We start from the raw sequence: 21,044 nt of genomic DNA on the forward strand, positions 1-21,044 counted from the left end.
TACTCTCAGAACAAGTTAAATATTTCTAATAGTGAGTCACTATGACTTTTCACAGACAAACAAGTCTGAAAATGTCTGCTTTTGTTTGAAACATTTTTCTCCATATCTTAACATTTTCACACAAGTTCTTTTCTGCACATGGCAAAAAATGCTTAGTTCTTTTTACTTCTACTTGCAACATTATTTATTTCTCAGTATTTACATTATGGGAAATTCAAAATATGTCTTTTAGTGAGGTATTAGAAAATTATACCTTTTCACAATCAAATTGCATTTGGTCAATAAAAGACTATTTTCCTTTTTAACTTAAGATTGTGCAGTTATTGATAGTGAGCAATTCATTTGGGAAGTTATTGTGAAAGGCTGTGTTTTCAAATAAGTCTCTTTACCTAGAAAAGGGTTGTGTATGTGTCTGTTACAAGCTGTGAGGTGTTAAGATATTCTGCATTTCAGAATGTATGAGGCAAAATTCTTCTGATGTTTATAGCCTTTAAAATAAATTGTTTCAATTCTCTTAGAATTTATTCCTGCAGAGAAGAACCTCATAATTAAAAGCAGAGAGTAGAATAGAACTGCAGTGCAAGTGCTTTGATGTGTTGGATACCTGATAGATTTCCTTGAGATAAGATGACCTATAGTTATTGATACTACTTTTCTTTCTAAGCCAGATTTGCAGAACTACCTGGAGTTAACTTGTTTTGTATTTCATTTGATGAACAATGGAATATTAAAGCATATAGGAGGTAATTATACTACTTGGAGCAAATCAGGTTTACTGTCTGGGATGGCTATTCAAAACACTACATAAATTTCATTATAATTGCTTATCTCCTATTTGGGTAAAAGTTGATTTCCTTTAAACCTTAATAAGCAGGAATGCCTTTTATGTTATTTTTAACCTTCTTTTGCTGTCCTTTAAAAAAAAACCCAACAAACAATGCCCCCAAAACCAAAAAGCACTTGACAATATCCTAGTAGGACAGAAGAAAGTTCAAAGTAGAACAATATGTGTAGTACACAGTTGTAAATGTTGTTTGTATTTCAGTTTTATAGCAGACAGAGAAAATTTGTGAAAACTAGTCTTAATTACTTAAAAGAAGTTTTCCCATAATGTAAACTTTAGTTTTGTTCTTTTTCCCTCTGTAATCTCAGATGATACAATGCCCTTCTATAGTCTGTCAGTTGTGTTCCACCAGCAAGTAGGCATATATAATTTGCAATTTGTATGTTTAATAGGGTGAAACATAATATTTGTAAAACAGGAATGATATATCATAGCAGGCATTTGTTTTCTTACAAATTAATTTTTCCTGAAAATTATATACTGAGTTATTTGCAATATTGCTCTATGATTAAGGATTATGTCAGGTTTCTATTACAGTCATCCTTTTGAACCTTATATTAACATCAACAAATAAATCACTGCAATTTCAAAAGAAAAGTTTTGTGAATAAAGCCAGAATTTATTTTGTTTCATTAGACTAAGTTTCTGGGTTAGTGAACTTTTAGGGGTGTAACCCCTAGGTAAAGCAAAGCTGGTATGGCTCCATAGGTAGCTTCAGCTTCAATTTTGTGTTATCTCTTTATAAATTAGTACTTGCTGATTTCCTAATGCTCCTTTGTTTATGTTTGTTTGATGGACTGCTTAGTTCAGTCTTGCAGTGTTAAGTAACGCACTAAGAGATGCCAAAAACATCCTATTCTCCAAAGCCTTATTTTATTAGACCACCAAGTATTAAACTGAAGACATTTTTCTTTTTTAATAGTGAAAACAAAGAACTGAGTGAGACAGAATATAAACGTCTGAAAATGCATCTTACCATTCCTCTTTAACATCCTTTCCTGCCAGACTATTTAGTCAAACAACCTTCAGTGGCTTCCTATATATGCAATAAACTACAGTCTCCTTGAAATCTCTTTCCATCACCTATAAATTTAGAGTTTTGGAGGCAGGGAAACAGGTCCCTGGGTATGCTATTGGTGTCAGTGCCTTAGCAAAGAGTTTAAAGTTGCATAAATCTTCATCTGCTTTATAATAGTTAATATGCAAAATACATAATTCTCAAGAGACCTAATCTTTCCTTTCTGTTCAACTGAAATTGTCAGTTGCTGTCCTTGGAACAGATCTGAATCACACTTCACATTTATTTCAGATTTGTGGCATGCCTAGCTTTAGTTGATTACTTTGAATTTGCACTTCTTATTCATGACAGAAATATCAGATTCAAAACATGTCAAAGCAGTATGAGGTCAGTCTCTGACTATGCAAAATATTTGTGCTTTTTAGAAATTTAAATGAAGTTGGATTGACCGGAATTCTAAATGCTATGTGCTAATGATGTAGTGCATCTTGTGAAAGCTATGCCTTAGGTGTATATTACCTTTCCCTGAAAGACAGATTATGTAAAACTGAACCAGTGAGAAATTATCCCAGACATTTATAATTAGAGCCATTGCTCACTCCTCTGGCAAGTTTGTGTAGCTGAGGTTTTAAAAATAATTTTAGAATTCCTAAGGGAGTTTTCAAAATACAGATTATTGTAGAAAACTGTATAAGCTTTGTTTTGAAGAATAAGAGATGCCTGCAGCTAGACAAATTTTCATAGACTGAAGTATAATAAATGAGAGAATCTAGCAACAGAGAAGTTAAATGATACTTGTTTTTTGTAACATTAGCAAGGAAATTTTATTCCCGATCTGGTCTTTTTTCCTTTGCCATCAGTTCTACCTCCTGAAATTTTAAATCTAAGGTATATCTGTAAATTTTAATTCAGATTAAAACCTCCCCATGAATAAAAATGATATAAGTTAACAAGAAGAATTGTTCTCTTACAGCATGATAAGATTCATAGGTATTGTAACAGATGACTATTTTATTATTCCAGAAGAAGATATAATTATTTTTGGATAGTATCAACTAAAGGAAAGATATTTTTCTGCTGACTCTCAAACAGATGGTGGTGTAAAATACATTAAGTCCATAGAATCACTTAGTGAGAGACAAAAACCTTATAATCTCTTGGAATTTAATTGATGCAGCATCTCTCCAATGACTTTTAAACTTGTGGGTTTAGTACATGCCATCAGTCATAAAAGCAAAGATACCTGCTTCTTTAATTTTTCTTCAGATGCAGTGTCCAGCATTTTATACAGAAGAAAATCAGATATACAGAGTTATTCTAGTAAATTATTTTGATGCAGAGTTACACATTCACTTACAGATTTAGTTTTGAAAGAGATAGAAGAGTTGGGCAAATCTTTATTATTCATTGACAATTATTTGGATGGTACTTGCACCCTGCTAATGTTATCTGTAGAGAGATAGGGATATATGTATCCTTGAGACAATAAATCCAGGGAGCAGAAAAAGCATTCATATTAAGTATTGAACTTTGTCAAAGATGAGATAACAGATTTTATCTGGGAAAGATTGACATGAGAAATAAAGGTGTAGAAAATCCAAGTAAAATTCAACCTATTAAGTCTGATCCCTTAAAGGAAAATAAGGGAGACCTGTCTCTCACAGGCATTTCTTGAAGCATGAAAATTGTTTAAAGGGCATCCTAATTTATTCAGTTCACAAAGCTATCTCTGATAGCAGGAAAAGATTTTTTCTTGAAATGGATGCCTTATTCTTTTTCTCCCAGTAGCTGTGCAGAGCCTTTTGTCTATTTATATTCATTATTGTTGCTGTAAGAACAGTGCTGGTTTTCATTATTTCATTGGCATAAGAAGCCCTGATTCAGCTTTGCTGTCAATTTTGACCTCTTTCTGTACCTCGTCTACTTTCAGTGAGTAAAAGCATCAGTAAATAGAAACAGAGAAAATGTCGTAAAATACTTCTGCAACAGTGCAAAATAAGTTTAATAACACTCAAGATATATGCAACTGCAGTTCATGTCTATGGTAGGGTAAAACGTGCACTGAGAGTTCGTTTATCTGTTTATTGCACTGCTACATATTTAGTGAGTTTTCACATACCTGGTGGAAAAGAGATTTGAGAGTATACATAAATAGTCTAATAAAAAACAAGATTCTCAGAATAACTTCACACAAAGAGCAGAATAAAATCAATGTTAATTTTAATGCTGTAAGTATTTTTTGTCAAAATGTTTTGAGAACACATTGATTCTTCCTTTTACTTTCTATCTGTATGACTCAAAAGTAAGCAAATAATTTTCAACTTTATCTAGCCAGCCACTCATCTCTGATGTATAATAGAATATATCTATATATGGCCATGCTTTACTAGTCCAATTAAATTAATTAACTTGAAGCTTAAGTTTCATAAACTATTCACTGGTGTCCGCCACTGTGGACTGTGAGTTTATCCACTATGCTTAGACTAGGCCTAATTTAATGGATCACTATCAGAGATGCTTTGTTTACAAAGGAGAATGAAATATGCTCATCAGCTCTCTCTGCTGCTCACTCCTGTACAAGGACCATGAAATATCCAAGTGTGATGCCCAGTTTCTGGTAGAACTTCATTCAGCTCTGGTAGGAGCATGCCATTCTCTGAATAATTTTCCGGGAATAATTACATCATCTGACAATTATTGTGGCTCAGGTGATTGATATTTAGGCATACAATTTTTTGCCTTAAGTTCCAGCTTCAAAGTTGACCCACGAAGAAGCTAATCGTACCATTGATAGTGAATCACTCTATTGTATGAATAAATTAGTTATACTCCAGTGGTTTACATTCACAAGAACCACAATCCCAACTGGCATCTCTATTATGATTTCAGAAAGGAGTCAGAGACTAAAACACTGTGCAGACAACAATTTTCTACTGAATGTTTTTCATTCAGGAAACCACATTCTGAATGACCTGGAAGGACGATGCCTGCACGAAGTATGGACCATATGATCTAGCCATGATACATTGTGGGAGGAATAGGAGGCAATGACCATTTAATAAAAGGAAATTAAGAGTTTGTTAAAAACTTGTCTGCAATAATAATTGCCAAAATACCAAATTACTCCTTCCCCTTTAACAATAATTGTCTTTCAAGTCAGATAAAGTCTGCAGATTTTGTATTTTTCTGTCTGATTCAGTCTGATAAACTTGTTTTCATCTTCTACTTCTTTATGTTCTGCCCAACTCCTATATTTGACCCCTTCACCACTGTTTTTCTGTGTCTTGTTCAGATTTTCAAAACAATCCAGCAGCTGCTAGGTGATTATGACCGCTGCAACCGATACTGGGTAGATTAGCAGAAATTACTCTGGATTTACACTGGAAATAATCAAGAGGATTATTTTATTTTCCTATACTGTAGTCAATACATTTAATACACTAATATATTCATTTTCTTCAGTATATGTACTCTTTAAAAAAAAAAAAGTGTTTAATGTCCCTGTTAATTAATATATTTTGCTTGACTGGGTTTTATGTTATCCTAGCAGATATAATTAGGGTTTTTTCCTATCTATTGGCAAGAATTAAGTCATGCACTGCAAGTGGAGTAAGCTTAACATTGTCCAGTTTCAAATCTTTTCTCAGTTTTGCTGGAGTCTGAGTGAAAGCATAAACTAATAACATAAGAAACTTCTTGATATTCAAATGAATGAAACAAGCTGGCGATAATCTGATTCATTCTTGAAAAAGTAGATGTTAGCTATGAAGCAATAGTCAAAAGTATATGTACTACACTTCTTAAGAAATCTGGAAATGTCACAAACAGGAACAATGGAATATTTTCTGAGATTTAAATTGTGTGGGTACAGGTATACACTTCAGTAACCAAGGTAAGCAAAAAATTACTAACTTTAATATTGTGCTACGAAACACAAGAGCAGACAAATTGCACTATTGAATGTTCTTAAACCAAGAGAATGGATTTGTTAAAGAGTACTTCCACTGGAGTAACTTCTGACAAAAATTATTCCATTTTTACTTTGTGGCTAGGAATTATTTCACATATTTTGGGGGACTATCTTGAGAAATCTATAGAGGGATATTCTCAACTGTCCACTCAAGCAAGTGGCTTAGGAAATCTGAAGAAAATGTTACCTAGTAGCTGGTGAAGAAACCAAAACCACCGTATCTTCATCTCAGGCATGATAGACAGCTCCTGATTAATATGCTTAGACACCCCTGTTCAAGTCCAGTCTTGCCTTTAACTTTCTTCAAGACAGTTTGATTTGTAAGGTAAGAATTCTACTTCTTTACCTCCTATAACTGTTGAGTGAACGAAACACTGTAGGATACTTAGAGTCAAGGGCAGGGGTCAAAAAACTGCGATACACACTACAGGCTCCATTAGATTGCCCCTCCCACAAGAAGGATTGAGACTGCTATTTCTGACAGGCTTAGACTTTGCAAGTAAAACTTGATTTTTTTGGCTTCTCTGTTTTGTTTCATTCAAATTTCTATACTTTCCATTAGTATAAAAAAAATCATTATACTTTTCCATTCTATAGTGAGATAAAACAGTGATACTCTAACCTCTTTTAGTATAACATCCCTATGATTCATGTGTATGATAGATTGCAGTCTATCTACCGTACATGCACAAGGGGAATTAGTGCTGTGCTTAATACTTAATTACTAATGGACTGTAGCCCAGATGAATCTGTCATAAGTATGTAACCATTCTGAGCTGATGTTTGTAATTAATTCACTAGCTGTAATCTGCACACACAGCTGAAAAATCAATAAAAAATTGATGAAAAAAATCCCTTTTAGCAGGATATAAATCACATTGAGAGATTCATTATCTTTATTTGTCTCTCCATTTTTTGAGGTGTGAAGACTTTTCCACATACTTACTATAAAAACAACAACAAAAAAACCCCCGAACACTCCCCCTCCCCTGCATCATCTCAATGAGAAAGCATCAGTGTTAAAAACAAAAGTACAAATTTACTTACGTGGATTAATTCTGGGGTAGATTTTACCTCTTAGGAAAAAAGTTGAGGGTTCCAAAATAATTGTTCTAAAGACCAAAGTGACACTATGGCTCATGCCACTGACATGGAATAAAAGACAGGAGGCTGTAACTAGTTAATCATTTCCTTTCCCTGTGACAGGTGGAAGTAGTACCATTTACTCCTGAGTTGCATGATTTTATACCTCTGTAATGCTTCATGATTAATGAAGATGAGCACTATATTTTATAAAATTTAAGCCATTTCTTCTGGGGTATACTTCTACAACCAGGAAAAATGTACATTAATATAATAAACTTAAATTTTTTTTTTTTCTATTTTTAACACTCATTTAGGTCTTGCATCATGTAGATCTTCTGCTAAAGGAATGAAAATGCATTTTTTGTACTTTTCAATTCACAGAACTGAATTAAATTTGGTTCTGTATCCCAGATCTTGCTAGTATGATTAAGTAAGTAAAATTACAAATTTATATGTGTATTTGTGAGAGAAACAGGTATGATATGAACAGATAAGTGAGTATTTTTTTCCATTGTGTGGGATAAGGTTCCCTTTATGTGACATAAAATGTTAAATGGAGCCTTCACATGACTGCTATATTTCTTCTTACAACACAACTTCCTCTTGACAGCTACTAAAAAGACAAGTGGTCACAAGTTATTTTTTTCTGCTTCATGCTGAGCTCTACATTATTTAGATGATCATTTGCACGCAGAGCATGGAGAACTTTCTTCTTCCCCCCATTTGAAAATAACGTGATATAAATAGTTACTGTTCAAGTTTAACCTTTGAGGGTCTATGACTTGTAACAAAATAAATATTACATGGGTCACACAGAAAACCTCTTGGGAACACGAATAATTCCCTTCTTATGAAAGCAGTACTACTGTTTAATATATGTTATTATACAATATTTTGTTCTGCATATGGGGAATGAAATAAGATCTAGAATCCAGCAATGTGTTGCTGCACGAAGTAGAACTGTATGAAGAACTTTATTTTCAGGAATGCAGTGGTTCTAGCAAGATAATCAGTTCAAGTTGCTACCTTATGTGACAGAAGAATTCTGTAAGAAAAAAGTAACTCACTGCAAGTTAAGAAAGAAAGAAGTCAGTATTCTCCCTTAAAGCCAACTCTTAAACACAGAAGCATTCAACCAGTACTTATTTTAGTTTGAGCTCTTGTCCATAGTCACTAGTGGTTCAGTTTTGCTGTTTGCTTGTTGTTTCCCCGCTCCCCATTACTTATGATAAACAATTAAGCAGCCATGAGTGTGGGGGTGTGTGTGTGTCTTTTTAACCTAAATGTTAGTCATACCTAGTGCATTTTTATATCACTTCAACAAATATCAAGCTTACAAAACAGCTTGCAATTCTGTCAAGTCACTGATTTTTTTCTATATATTCAACTTCCATTATCGATTCTAGACATTCTCTGAGATACTTGTGAGATATCCATAAGGTCTAATGACAGTGAACGTCTTTTGGAATTGTTCTTTTAGTTTCTATATGGAAGCAATGCATTCATCAATATTCCCTAGAAAACATTACTTGTGGTATCTTGAAAAAGAAGTTGCCTTTTGAATGAGATGGGCATAAATTGGAGGGAGACAAGGGGAAATCATGTAACCTTGTTTTTCTTGTCTGTGGCAAAAGCACTAGTTTTCCTACCTGGTGTCCATTCCTGATGAAGAAAATACATTATTAAATTAATCCTTATCACCAAGAAATAAAATAAAGGGGGGGCACAGTATACAGCTGAGATGAGCTCATAATAGCTGCTAGCTACTCTGTTCCCTTAGAGCTCCTGCAGTCCCATCACTTTGGCATGAGTATCAAGGAAATTATGTTGACTTCTGAGCCCTGATTCAGACTTTTCTTAAGTCATCTTTAGGAGAGCTGACATTCTAATTGCTCCATGAATTGCTTCAGCTCAGAGTTTGTTAAGCACTGACACGTTTTACTGAAAAAAATAAAGGTATGTAATTTGACATAGTGACAGATTAATACTTTAGCATCAGATTGGCAGAACAATTAGACAGCTTAAATGTTTCCTACATCTTAATGTCTATGCTACTTCAGGAAGCCATAGTAAGTGCTACTTTTCTGAAGGATATGTTGCCATTTCAGCGATAGAAGTAAATCAGGCTATCAGAGGATTTAACAGGATTACAAGCAGTCTTGTAGCAATTACGTTTAAATCTAGAAAATTAAAATTTAGGGAATTTAAGTTCAGCGTGCTGTATTTAGTACAGTACTCGCCACTGGTATCACATAAGCTGATACTTCTTAGTCCTCATTATATATATGCAATTGGTCTTGTGAACGACAACAAAATAATAAAGTTTGAACTCCAGGATAAATACAAGTTAAACAGGAGAAAACTATATGTTTTTAATGTGCTTCCTTTTATATCATAATGTAATCAGGGTTTAAAATTAGTATTTGTCTAGAATTAAGTCTGTTGAATTTGATTTCACTTACACATAATATTGTATGCAACCTATATTATGGTTCTCCACTGACAACCAACTGATTAATATGATTTGGGCCTGGAAGAGTACCACTAGTTTTTTAGTGTAAAAAAAAAAAAAAAAAAAGCCATAGGTCTCTTTTTCATATAAACAGTCTTTAAGTTGATTGTGAAATATTGATGATTCCCTGAAGATCACAGATGCAATACTACAGAGCTGGTACGATCATTAATCTAGGTAAGAAACTTTTTTATGGAATTATTCTATAGTTATAGAAACAGTTAAAAAATATTGTACCCTAACCTGCTGGAGGCAATTTTGATAGAAATAACCTTGGAATCTAAGCCAGGAATTTTATTGTTTGGGTAATATTTCTTTGTTTACATGTTGTGCTGGTTTTGGCTGGGATAGAGTTAATTTTCTTCATAGCAGCTAGTATAGGGCTGTGTTTTGGATTTGTGCTGGAAACAATGTTGATAATACAGGGATGTTTTAGTTACTGCTGAGCAGTGCTTACACAGCGTCAAGGCCTTTTCTGCTCCTCACCCCACCCCACCAGCGAGTAGGCTGGGGGTGCACAAGGAGTTGGGAGGGGACACAGACGGGACAGCTGACCCCAACTGACCAAAGGGATATCCCATACCATACGACATCATGCTCAGTATACAAAGCTGGGAGAGGAAGAAGGAAAGGGGGGGACATTCGGAGTAATAGCGTTTGTCTTCCCGAGCAACCGTTACGCGTGATGGAGCACTGCTTTCCTGCAGATAGCTGAACACCTGCCTGACGATGGGAAGTGGTGAATGAATTCCTTGTTTTGCTTTGCTTCCTTGTGCAACTTTTGCTTTACCTATTAAACTGTATTTATCTCAACCCATGAGTTTTCTCACTTTTACTCTTCCAATTCTCTCCCCCACCCACCTGGGGGGAGTGAGCGAGCGGCTGTGTGGTGCTTAGTTGCCGGATGGGACTAAACCATGACACATGTCTGAGTCATGTTAAATTGCTATATAGTCTAGTACAATCTGTTTAATTAAACAAAGAAAATACATAAAAATCTTATACATTCTTTATCTTATTTGACTCTGTTCCTCCCTAAAACAGAGGCAGGTATTATGCAAGCGTAAACAAAACCAAAATTTCATGTAAGAAGTAAACACTGGTGAAATTTTCTGCTTTACAGAGTCTCTCTTACACCAGTTACAGGTTTAATGGACTTCAGAGACATGATATTTGTTTTGCACCACTACGGGTAGAAGCAGTATTCAATCTTTAACTTTTTGATGAAACTGTAGCATGAAATGGATGTGTTGGGACTCAGGCAAGCAGAATTTATAAATGTTAGGTTATCATGTTGGGACTTGAGAGTGGGATTTGTTTTAGCATTATTGGCTTTTTGTTTCTGTATTCCTTTGATTACGCCTGTCTTTAATGGTCTGGACATTTTGTTTTTTTGTTTGTAATTCTATTAACATAGGAGGTTGTCACTCTAAAATGGACTTTTAGCTGAACCTAAGCCAAACTTCCAAGGTTGATTTATTACTGAATTAGTCAAGAATCTTAACCCAGAAACAGTTAAGGATTGGATTGAGGCCAAAGTACACAAATGTTAGTAAACATATTAACAGAATTGCAGAGCTGAAGGGAACCTTTACAGGTCATTTAGTGCATCCTTGCTTTCCCAAGGTAGGATTAGCCACATTTAAGTTACCCTTTGGAGAAGTTTTTCTAGACATTCATAAAATCCTCCCAGCTATGGAGACTCTATAACCTTCCATCACTACATTTATCCTCAAAGTTTCTTTCTAATTTCTAACCTGATTTGCCATTGTTGCAATCAAGACATTACTTTTGGTCCTTTCCACTATGGGCATGCAAAACAGATTGTTCCCCCTCTTGCTTACTATAGCCTTTTAGGTACATGAAAAGTGCTGTTTTCTTCCTCAACTGCCTTCTCTTCAGGCTAACTCACTTTCATTCATCTAGCATGAGCTTTTTTCAAATGTTAAAGGATCAGTTACCTGTTTGTATTTTCTTATGTTATTGCTTTATTTGTTTGTTTTATTTTTATTAGTTTTAGTGGTAGAGGACTATATCATTTCATGTTTGCTTTTCGAAAATTCCACTATAGTCTCTCCTGAAACCAGCTAAGTACTTGGACTTTTGACACACTACAGCAGTGAGTCTTGCTGTTCTTGGGAATTGTTTAAGGGATACTTTTATTTTGCCATTTCTCAAGTAAAGTATTGAAAATACTCACTTTCATTCTATGCTCCTTTTTCCTTGCATAATGAAAGAATAAAGGTTCAGAATTCACTGTTTTATATCCTTCTGTCATACCTCCTCTCACAGTATCAATCATTCAATCAATGTACATGTAAGCCTTTCTGTACTCTGAAGTATTTTCTTAAGCACTGAAAAGAATTTCAGAATTGGGCATGATATACATGAAATTATTCTAGTCCAAAAGCAATTAATATGTTCATTACTTCAGTTGCATATGCAGTCAGCATATCTCAAACAGTGGATTTGTGTTTGACTTTATTCAGTAGGACTGTTTTGGAGATGGCATGCGCTATCTATCTCTGCAGTACATGATAATGCCACATTCAGAATGACAGCAGTCCAAGCCTTGGGGCACTAAATGCTTCTTGAGATATGTTCAGTTGCTGTTTAACCATATTTAGCCTAAGGTGCAGAGAAAGAAGTTGCTGATGCCTTCAAACATGTTTAAGTAAGTATTTTAATAGTATGTTGGCATGTCAGAATATGCCACAGCACTAACTGGGACGCAGTTCCTGAATTAGGAGGCAGAAATTTCAAAGACAGTACTGCTATAGCTGTGTATCACTATAGCTTAGCTTTTTTCCCCCCCCTTAAAAAGTGATTTTCTACAATATGTACCCTCTAGCTGTTTTCTGCATTATTGTTCTCTGATCATGTAGTCAATACTTGTTATGCTTTAAGAGCTCTATTGTGTCTCCAGTCACACAGCTCATAAAACAGACAAGCATTTAATATAAAATCTGTGTAAATGGACTCCTGCTTAATTACATAGTCTTACCAGTGTTTCACTTGAATTTTGGATGGTCCTCTGAATATAGTATATTTGTGTACAGAGTGCAGGAAAAGGAGGCATGAAAAGCGGCTCATCCAAACCAGCATCTCTATTATTACTGTATGACAGTTCCTACTCCTTTTTCTTTTCTCACAGTAGTCTGGAACTACTGTACCAGCATTCTTTACACGTCCTCAATAACTGGAACCATGCAGGGATGTTATGGGCCTATCAATGGGGAAAGGCAGCAAAATCTGCATGTAGTCATTGATTTGTCATAGATACTATTTAGAACTCATCTGCCAATGACTCCTCAGGTTCTGTGGACCAAGTTGCATGGCTTACAGTAGTACTGTTGCACTGCTGGAGTACTATATGGATACTGTGGTCATATACTACTCCAAGAAAAGGTTTACAGCTAGGAATGCTTTCTGGGCACAGAGTTCTTTCTGGGAATGTTCAAGTTGTTATATCTAGATAGGGTGTCAGTATTGTTTCGGCAGGTTTTCTGTCTCCAGGGACAAGTGGAACAGAGCTTTTGACTACTTACTTAAGTACATCTAAAGTCTGTTGTTACCATGGGCTTTGTGTGTGGTTTACAAAAGATGAGAAAATGAAAAGCTCCTTGCATCTTTCTCCAAAAAAGTGTATGTGCTAGGACTGTGTCATGACTAATTGATAATACTGGGTTTATATAAAATATATTGTACAAGAATGGTTGTTAAAAAATGTGTGGAGTGGAGCCAGAGTGAGTGTGCATCTTTGATTATATTTCTGCAATGTGTGTGTACAAAAAAGTACATAACTTGTAATTTGTACTTGTTGACTGTTGGGTTCATACTACTTTCTCTGTACTTGATGAAATATATTAAACTTTGGTAAGGAATGGGAGGAGAGAAAATAATGGAAAATTGCTTGGGTGGAATATTTCGGTTGTTAATTTTTTTGGTTTTAAACTGGATATAGAACACCATATTTCCTCTCTCCACACTGCCATGGTAGATGCCTTCCGTTTTTGATAACAAGCAGTCCTCCTAACCCTAAAGCAAGAGTCAGCTACAATTAGCCAAAATGTGAGCATACATGTAAATAACTCCATTCATTTGCATGCTTTTATACAAAGTTTTTTGGAAAACATAAGCTATCACTGCCTCAGAAATTAGCCATAAACATTTAAAGATTTTTTGGATTAATGATAAAAGTTAATTTTTTTTTTGAAATTATAGTTATCAGCTAACTTTGGAAATTGGTGGTGGAAGCTTACATCAGATGCAAGGAGAAAGTAGATTGTGAGAGCCTGTAAATTAGTGTTCTCCAATTTTCTTTTAGCTGAAGTCTGAGCAGTTGCTTTATAAATATTCGCTTCTGAAGTCTCCATTTGCATGGAGAGTTAAAAACTTGTCTAAATATCTGCATTTTAGGGAGTGGGTTTACAATTGCTTTGTAAATAGCCAAGCAATACCTAGTTCTGATGTAGAGACACCATAAGAGGATATGTCTGAAAATAACTTAGATGACATCTTCCATTGTAACTCTGAAGATAATTTTATGCAAATAAAAGCTTAAAAGTGAGCAGTCTACATATAAAAAATTAAAACCTTACTCCAAATCTACAAATTTCTGTATGACAAGAAATATCATCTCTCCAGGTTTACTTTCTCACTAATTAGCATTGTGATAAAATTTGTTTGTTCATAACTGGCTTTTTAGGAACTTATTTGAGTCAGTTTCCAGATACGTAACTGTGGCAGAAATCTGTTGTACTCTTCCTTGATGATTTGCCAATTGTGCTGACAAATACTTTGATGTGTCATATTCCATTAGGCATGCCAGCTAGCAATGTGGTCGCTACTAAAGTGTTTAACTTTTGAACTGAGAAGTACTTAAAAAAGCATGTTATTTAGAGATAGATATGTTTGGATGTAAATTATGCTAGAGGACAAGAGCAAATTTTTTTTTTTTTTTTTTCAGACATTGTTCACAACTCCATGGGCTAGATAATGTAAAAAGAAGAGCATAAAGTCACTACTCTGCAAAAGAGGGTCAATCTGTTCAGGGAATCAGCAGAAATACAGTTAATGACTTTGTAGCTAAAGCAGCGTAGCAGTTTATTCAAAATGAAGATTAAATCTCTGTTATCTAATCTATTGCAGTGTATAGAAAGTACTCAATTTTCCCTTAAAAGACTAGTTTAGGTACTGGTAATAGTTTAGTCCTGGCAGCACTGGATGTTTTACCCACCTTCTAATAAAACACACACACAAAACTTTCCCTCCTTACCTGCATCACTTCCCCCTCCCCCCAAATGCTGAAGTTATGTCCATCTTTTAAACAGAAGAGCAGTTAAAATGCAGCAGGTTTCAAAACACAGTTGGCCACACAGATCACAGACACTCAGAGCACGAACACAGACAGCCTCATTCTGCTCCCCTCTCTGGATGGACATGATGGAAGTCCGCTAGTGAGAGTGGACATGCACATATGTATACATGCATATGCACACATAATAGCCCATACCGAGGAAATTGTTAGAAAGGAATTTAATAAGAAGGTAGGATAGACCATGCTGATCAGACACAGGGCACAATGGACAAACTTATTAGCCAGCAAACTATTTGCATTTTAGCCCTCTCTATTTGTCTCTCTATTTTCCCACTCTCTTTGCTCCCCAAATCACGTAAAACCCTCCCTTGTCCTCCCTTTTGTTCTTCCCCTAAACATCGCATAATAAGTCCTGTGTTATCCCAAACTGGTTTTCCCCCATATCCCATAAAGTGTCCTAAATACCTAGGCAGCAATGCCCCTCTTAGATGGAAAGGTGATCTGGAGAGCAGCTGCCCATGACTCCTGGTGGTGGGTTTCACACCTGAACAATGGGGCTGATGGCTCTGCTAGGATAGCCCGGGGGCAGGAGGGGCAGACAAGGTGGTTGTTCCTCCCAAGTCCTTGATTTGCATTCCTATCTGCCACTATATACCCCTGTGCTCCTCTGGGCCTGGGCAGATGGACTTTTGGTGACGTGATGGCCTCTGTGATGGGCCTGGGAGTAGCCTGTCAGGGTATTATTAGGGCTAGTATCATCCTGCCATTGTCTCTCTTTGTTCATTTTTGGGCCCCTCACTACAAGAAGGACATTGAGGTGCTGGAGCGTGTCCAGAGAAGGGCAACGAAACTGTTGAAGGGTCTGGAGCACAAGTCTTATGAGGAGCAGCTGAGGGAACAGGGGTTGTTCAGTCTGGAGAAGAGAAGGCTGAGGGGAGACCTCATTGCTCTCTACAATTACCTGAAAGGAGGTTGCAGAGAGGTGGGTGTTGGTCTCTTCTCCCAAGTGACTAGCGACAGGACAAGAGGAAATGGCCTCAAGTTGCATCAGGGGAGGTTTAGGCTGGATATTAGGAAAAATTTCTTTACTGAGAGAATGGTGAAGCATTGAAACAAGCTGCCCAGGGAGGTGGTGGAGTCACCATCCCTGGAGGTGTTCAAAAAACGTGTGGATGTGGCACTGTGGGACATGGATTAGTGGGCATGTTGGTGTTGGGTTGATGGTTGGACTTGATGATCTTACAGGTCTTTTCCAACCTTAATCACAGAATGACAGAATCACTAAGGTTGGAAAAGACCTGTAAGATCATCAAGTCCAACCATTACAAAAAAACCCCAAAACAAACAACCAAAAAAAACCCCAAACAAAAAAACCCACCCCCCCCCCCAAAAAAAAAAAAAACCCAAAACACACCACACCACACACCACCATGCACATCAAGCCACGTCCCACAATGCCACGTCCACACGCTCCTTAAATACCTCCAGGGAGGGTGACTCCACCACCTCCCTGGGCAGTCTATTCCATTGTGTTACCACTCTCTCAGTAAAGAAATTTTTCCTAATATCGAGTCTGAATCTCCCCTGGTGCAACTTGAGGCCATTTCCTCTTGTCCTGTCACTCGTCACTTGGGAGAAGAGACCAACACCCACCTCTCTGCAACCCCCTTTCAGGTGATTGTAGAGAGCAGTAAGGTCTCCCCTCAGCCTCCTCTTCTCCAGGCTGAACAACCTCAGCTCCCTCAGCCGCTCCTCATAAACTTGTGCTCCAGACCCCTCACCAGCTTCGTTGCCCTTCTCTGGACACGCTCCAGCACCTCAATGTCCTTCTTGTAGTGAGGGGCCCAAAACTGAACACAGTATTCAAGGTGCGGCCTCACCAGCGCCGAGTACAGGGGCACGATCACTTCCCTGCTCCTGCTGGCCACACTGTTTCTGATACAAGCCAGGATGCCATTGGCCTTCTTGGCCACCTGGGCACACTGCTGGCTCATCTTCAGCCGGCTGTTGACCAACACCCTCAGGTCCTTTTCTTCAGGGGAATTTTCCAGCCACTCGTCCCCAAGCCTGTAGCCTTGCCTGGGGTTGTTGTGGCCAAAGTGTAGAACCCGGCACTTGGCTTTGTTGAACTTCATCCAATTGGCCTGGGCCCATCCATCCAGCCTGTCCAGATCCCTCTGCAGAGCCTTCCGACCCTCGAGCAGATCAACACTCCCGCCCAACTTGGTGTCATCTGCAAACTTGCTGAGGGTGCACTCAATCCCCTCATCCAGATCATCAATAAAGATATTAAACAAGACTGGCCCCAAAACTGAGCCTTGGGGGACTCTGCTTGTGACTGGCTGCCAACTGGATTTCACCCCATTCACCACAACTCTCTGGGCTCGGCCATCCAGCCAGTTTTTAACTCAGTGAAGAGTGTACCTGTCTAAGCCACGAGTCACCAGCTTCTCCAGGAGAATACTGTGGGGTACAGTGTCAAAGGCTTTACTGCAGTACAGGTAGACAACGTCAACAGCCTTCCCCTCATCCACTAGGCGGGTCACCTGGTCACAGAAGGAGATCAGGTTGGTCAAGCAGGACCTGTCTTTCATGAACCCGTGCAGGCTGATTCTGTGATTCTTTTGTGGGTGTGAAGATGAAACTTATCACATAACACAACAGGGCATGTCAACCACATGCTGACTTAGAGGCTGTTGCTTCATACAACAGCACTATAAGGCTGAATTGTACAGCAAGTCCTCATGCTTTGCAATAAGGAATTCTAATATTTTTCCAGAAGTGAATAGGGGCTACACTACAGTGCAAAATGGTAAATTTTCAAGTGTGTGATTCAAAGACCACAAGCGAGGGAAGGATTTTTATCAAGCCAAGCAATGCTAGCTCAAGAGTTGTTTGCACTAAAAGGAAACCATCAGATATAAGGAGACATTAACTGTTTCAATCTGGAAAAAAAAACCCAACAACAACAACAACAAAACCCCCTTTCAATAGACACATACTCCTATGTTTTAAATATAGGTCAGATGTATCGCCTTGATAATCAATTGCTAATATTCTGCGAGAGTAATAGTTGAAATACTAGTAGCAAGCATAATGTTTAATGGTCATTGTTTGGAAATAGGGTGCTGTTTGAAGAGTTTATTGAGATTTAGATGGAAGGGGATTTGCCCTGTTGTATAAATATGAAGAGGGTTTTTCTGTTTAAAAATCAAAGCACATCAGGTGCAGCTCAGCAGTTAATAATGCTTCTTACCTTTAGGGAGTGCCAGAATAATATTAGATTTAGCTGACAAATAGAGAAATGGACTGTTACAGTCCCCATCTTCTGTCTACATCTCCAGAACATAGTCATCTGAAAATTGATAAGCTGATAACTGTCCATAGTCTTTGCATTCTTCATTGAAAAAAATGTGGGAATCATGGCTGAGTCTAAGTGCAAAAGCCTTAAAAAGTACAACTGGAAGAAAAAATAATATCACTCAGTTCCTTCTCCCAGCCTTACACATCTCAGCTACAGAGATACTCAGATATCTAAACATCCATGCTGGTTTTGTCATTAAAATCAGTGACATATTGCAATATGAAATATTATACAGTATTCAGAATACACAGAATAGTTTCTAGACAAATGTTGACAACTGCTAGTAATAAATAATATGCATATTCTTTACAATACTGCAACAAATTATAATTAAATGAATGTTTAAATGCATGAAAAATTCAGGACAGGATGAACAGAAATCTGACTTTCAAGAGCTTTTGCAATTCTATCAAGATTAAATCCGCAGATGCTGAAATAAAATACGCTTGTTCTGCAAGCAGCTGTTGTAAATATTTTAAATTAAAGCAGTTTATTCGAGAAGAGGCAAAGGATTTTTGGCTGCCTTTTTTTTTTTTTTTAACCTCAGCAGTAGTCTTTTTTATGAATTTATAAATATTTCACAGTTGGAATTGTCACTGTTTGAGAAGGTCATCTGGCAGCCAAAATTAAATTAGAAATAGGCAAAATAGAAGAAACAAAATGAAGGCTGAATAGACCTTTGAAAGATATTTTATAATGCATAGGTTAATACTGTTAAAATTACTGTTCACATGAGTTTGGGTGTTGTAGTGGGAAGGTAGAAATTTGCCACAGCCCATATGAAGTACCTGACTCTGTTCGCATGTTGAGGGTCCTTGCTCCTTTTTAAGATAATTGATTTTTTATAAAACAAACCTAAAAGTTTCATCAAACAAGTCATATCATATGAAAGTTGTATCAAATAAACTGGAAAATTTAATTGTTAATTTTTGCTCTTTGTCACTTTAATGGTTTGAATATCATGCTGTTACTTTGTAGGCAGCTCCAGTTATTTCTTGTAGACCATAAAGTACAGTATAACTGAATAAAAGCAAGGTTTCAGAATCTTGCTCAGTGTTTAAAACAGTTGAGACAGCTTTTTAATTCAGTTACAATGCAAGTATCAAAATACAAACATTAAAAAGTAGTTGTGTATTTATCATGTAGGAGTCAATCCTGCAGTCCCCTGAACTTTGCTAGTTTTTGGTGAAAGCTCTAACAAGTACAGTAGCTGGAAAGCTTAGACATAGTGATCTGGAACAGGACACCTTCTAATGCTACAAGTCACATATAAAATGTTAGTGCATCTATTCAGGCAGCACTCAGATTCTCCCTGTCCCTCCACACGCACACACAGAATAGCTTTATCTGTACATGTTAGATTAAGTTCATAACCAATAGCAGGGGTTTTGTATGCTCCTATTACTTATTGATTGTACAATTCATAAAACATATTGTGTACTGAGAATGAATGCCTGATACTCAGAAATATAAGCAGAGGTTTACATTGTGTACAAATTGAGTCCTATTGTCAAGACATTGCAGGGCGTTAAGCATGTTCATAAATATTTGCAGGATGCAGGGGCCTCAGGTTCCTTGGACATAAATTCAAAGCATTCATTACAAAAAATTCAAAGAAAGGTATTTTTAACAATGTCGAGAAAATTGGCAGTATGGAATTAAATGCTGGGTTGACTCTTTTAGTTCATTCAGTACCTAATGCCATATGGTTTTGAGATTGATTTACAAGCACAGGAAGTGGCTTAATAGTCTTATTTTTCAGTTGTTGAGGATAACTGTAAAGATATGCTTGCTGCCTATGGGCACATGCAATTTGAAAAAACCTGTTACTGAGCAATTTATTATTGCAACATTCTTACCAAGACCTTTAAAAATACCTTTTGTGAATTTAAGGATTCTCAGTTTCACTGGAATTCATTGAAATATTATTAGTTGTAAAGACAACTCTATTTTACTTTCAGATTCAAGGCCTCTACCAGATGTAGCCCTGACGGGGAAGTGTACCCGAGAGTGTGATGAATATGGCCACTCAGACTCCTGCTGGATGCCAGTTCGCACTTCTCCTGAAAGAAAGCAGAAGAGCCAGCCAAAACTCTCCACTTTCATGCCTGTTGATGAACGGGGCAGTCAGGAAAAGCTGGCCAATGGAGAAGCCTCCCTCATGGGTGATCGCAACAGAAACCTCCTTAACAAAAAGTTGACCTCATCCTATGAGACCTTCAGCGCGGCTAGTTTCAGCAAAAATGAAGGCGGCAATCCAGAGGATATCCCCCTTACACAGACAGGGGAATACAAGCCATCTCCTGTCAACACTCTAACTAGAAGAGAAGTTTACCTGTAGGCTAAAAAGCAGCAACAAAATTATTTCATATTATAAGAAAAAAAAGGGGCAAAAGTCTTAAAATCAAAACAATTTTAACAAAAAATAAGAAACAAAAAAAGGGGGCCACCAAAGAGACAAAAGATCTGCCTGCCACTTCTGCCTCCATAGCAGGCATTTAATTATACTGTCTGCCTGACTATACTGTACAATGTAGAAAACATTGTTACTTGCATGTCTAATTCCCCCTCACTGATTTTTATTTTCCTAAATCTATGGTTGCAAATTCCTCCCATAGTAATGAGCTTGATTAAAAAGAACACAACACACTGTTGTTTCCCCTCTGCAGAAGCATGAGTTAAGCCACTCATTCTGTTTGATTGTCATCTGGCTTGTTGAGGATAACAGGTCAGGGAAAATGTATTCAAAACATATCATCTGAATATTGCTGATCCCCACCAGGGACAATCCTTCAGAAACCATACAGATATAGAGATAAATATAAAGGAATAATCATTAATAGGCACTTTGTGAAGACCACAGCTTTAATATTCTCACCTCTCATCTGAGGCTGGAAGCAACAGAAATACGTTCAGCCTGAGACTGCAGT

At 37.0% G+C, this 21,044-nt stretch overlaps 1 protein-coding gene across 1 annotated transcript in view; it reads left to right on the forward strand.

Annotated features, from left to right (window-relative positions):
* PCDH7 (protocadherin 7) overlaps window positions 1-20,830 on the forward strand; it is a 281,461-nt gene extending 260,631 nt beyond the window's left edge. Inside the window, exon 4 of the mRNA XM_059817558.1 lies at window positions 20,076-20,830. Coding sequence (XP_059673541.1) covers window positions 20,076-20,455 — 380 coding nt within the window. The 3' untranslated portion in view covers window positions 20,456-20,830. The remainder of the gene's footprint in view (window positions 1-20,075) is intronic.
* Window positions 20,831-21,044: the final 214 nt, after the last annotated feature.

The sequence above is a fragment of the Gavia stellata genome, chromosome 5 (genome assembly GCF_030936135.1).
Source record: "Gavia stellata isolate bGavSte3 chromosome 5, bGavSte3.hap2, whole genome shotgun sequence".
NCBI classification, from domain to species: domain Eukaryota; kingdom Metazoa; phylum Chordata; class Aves; order Gaviiformes; family Gaviidae; genus Gavia; species Gavia stellata.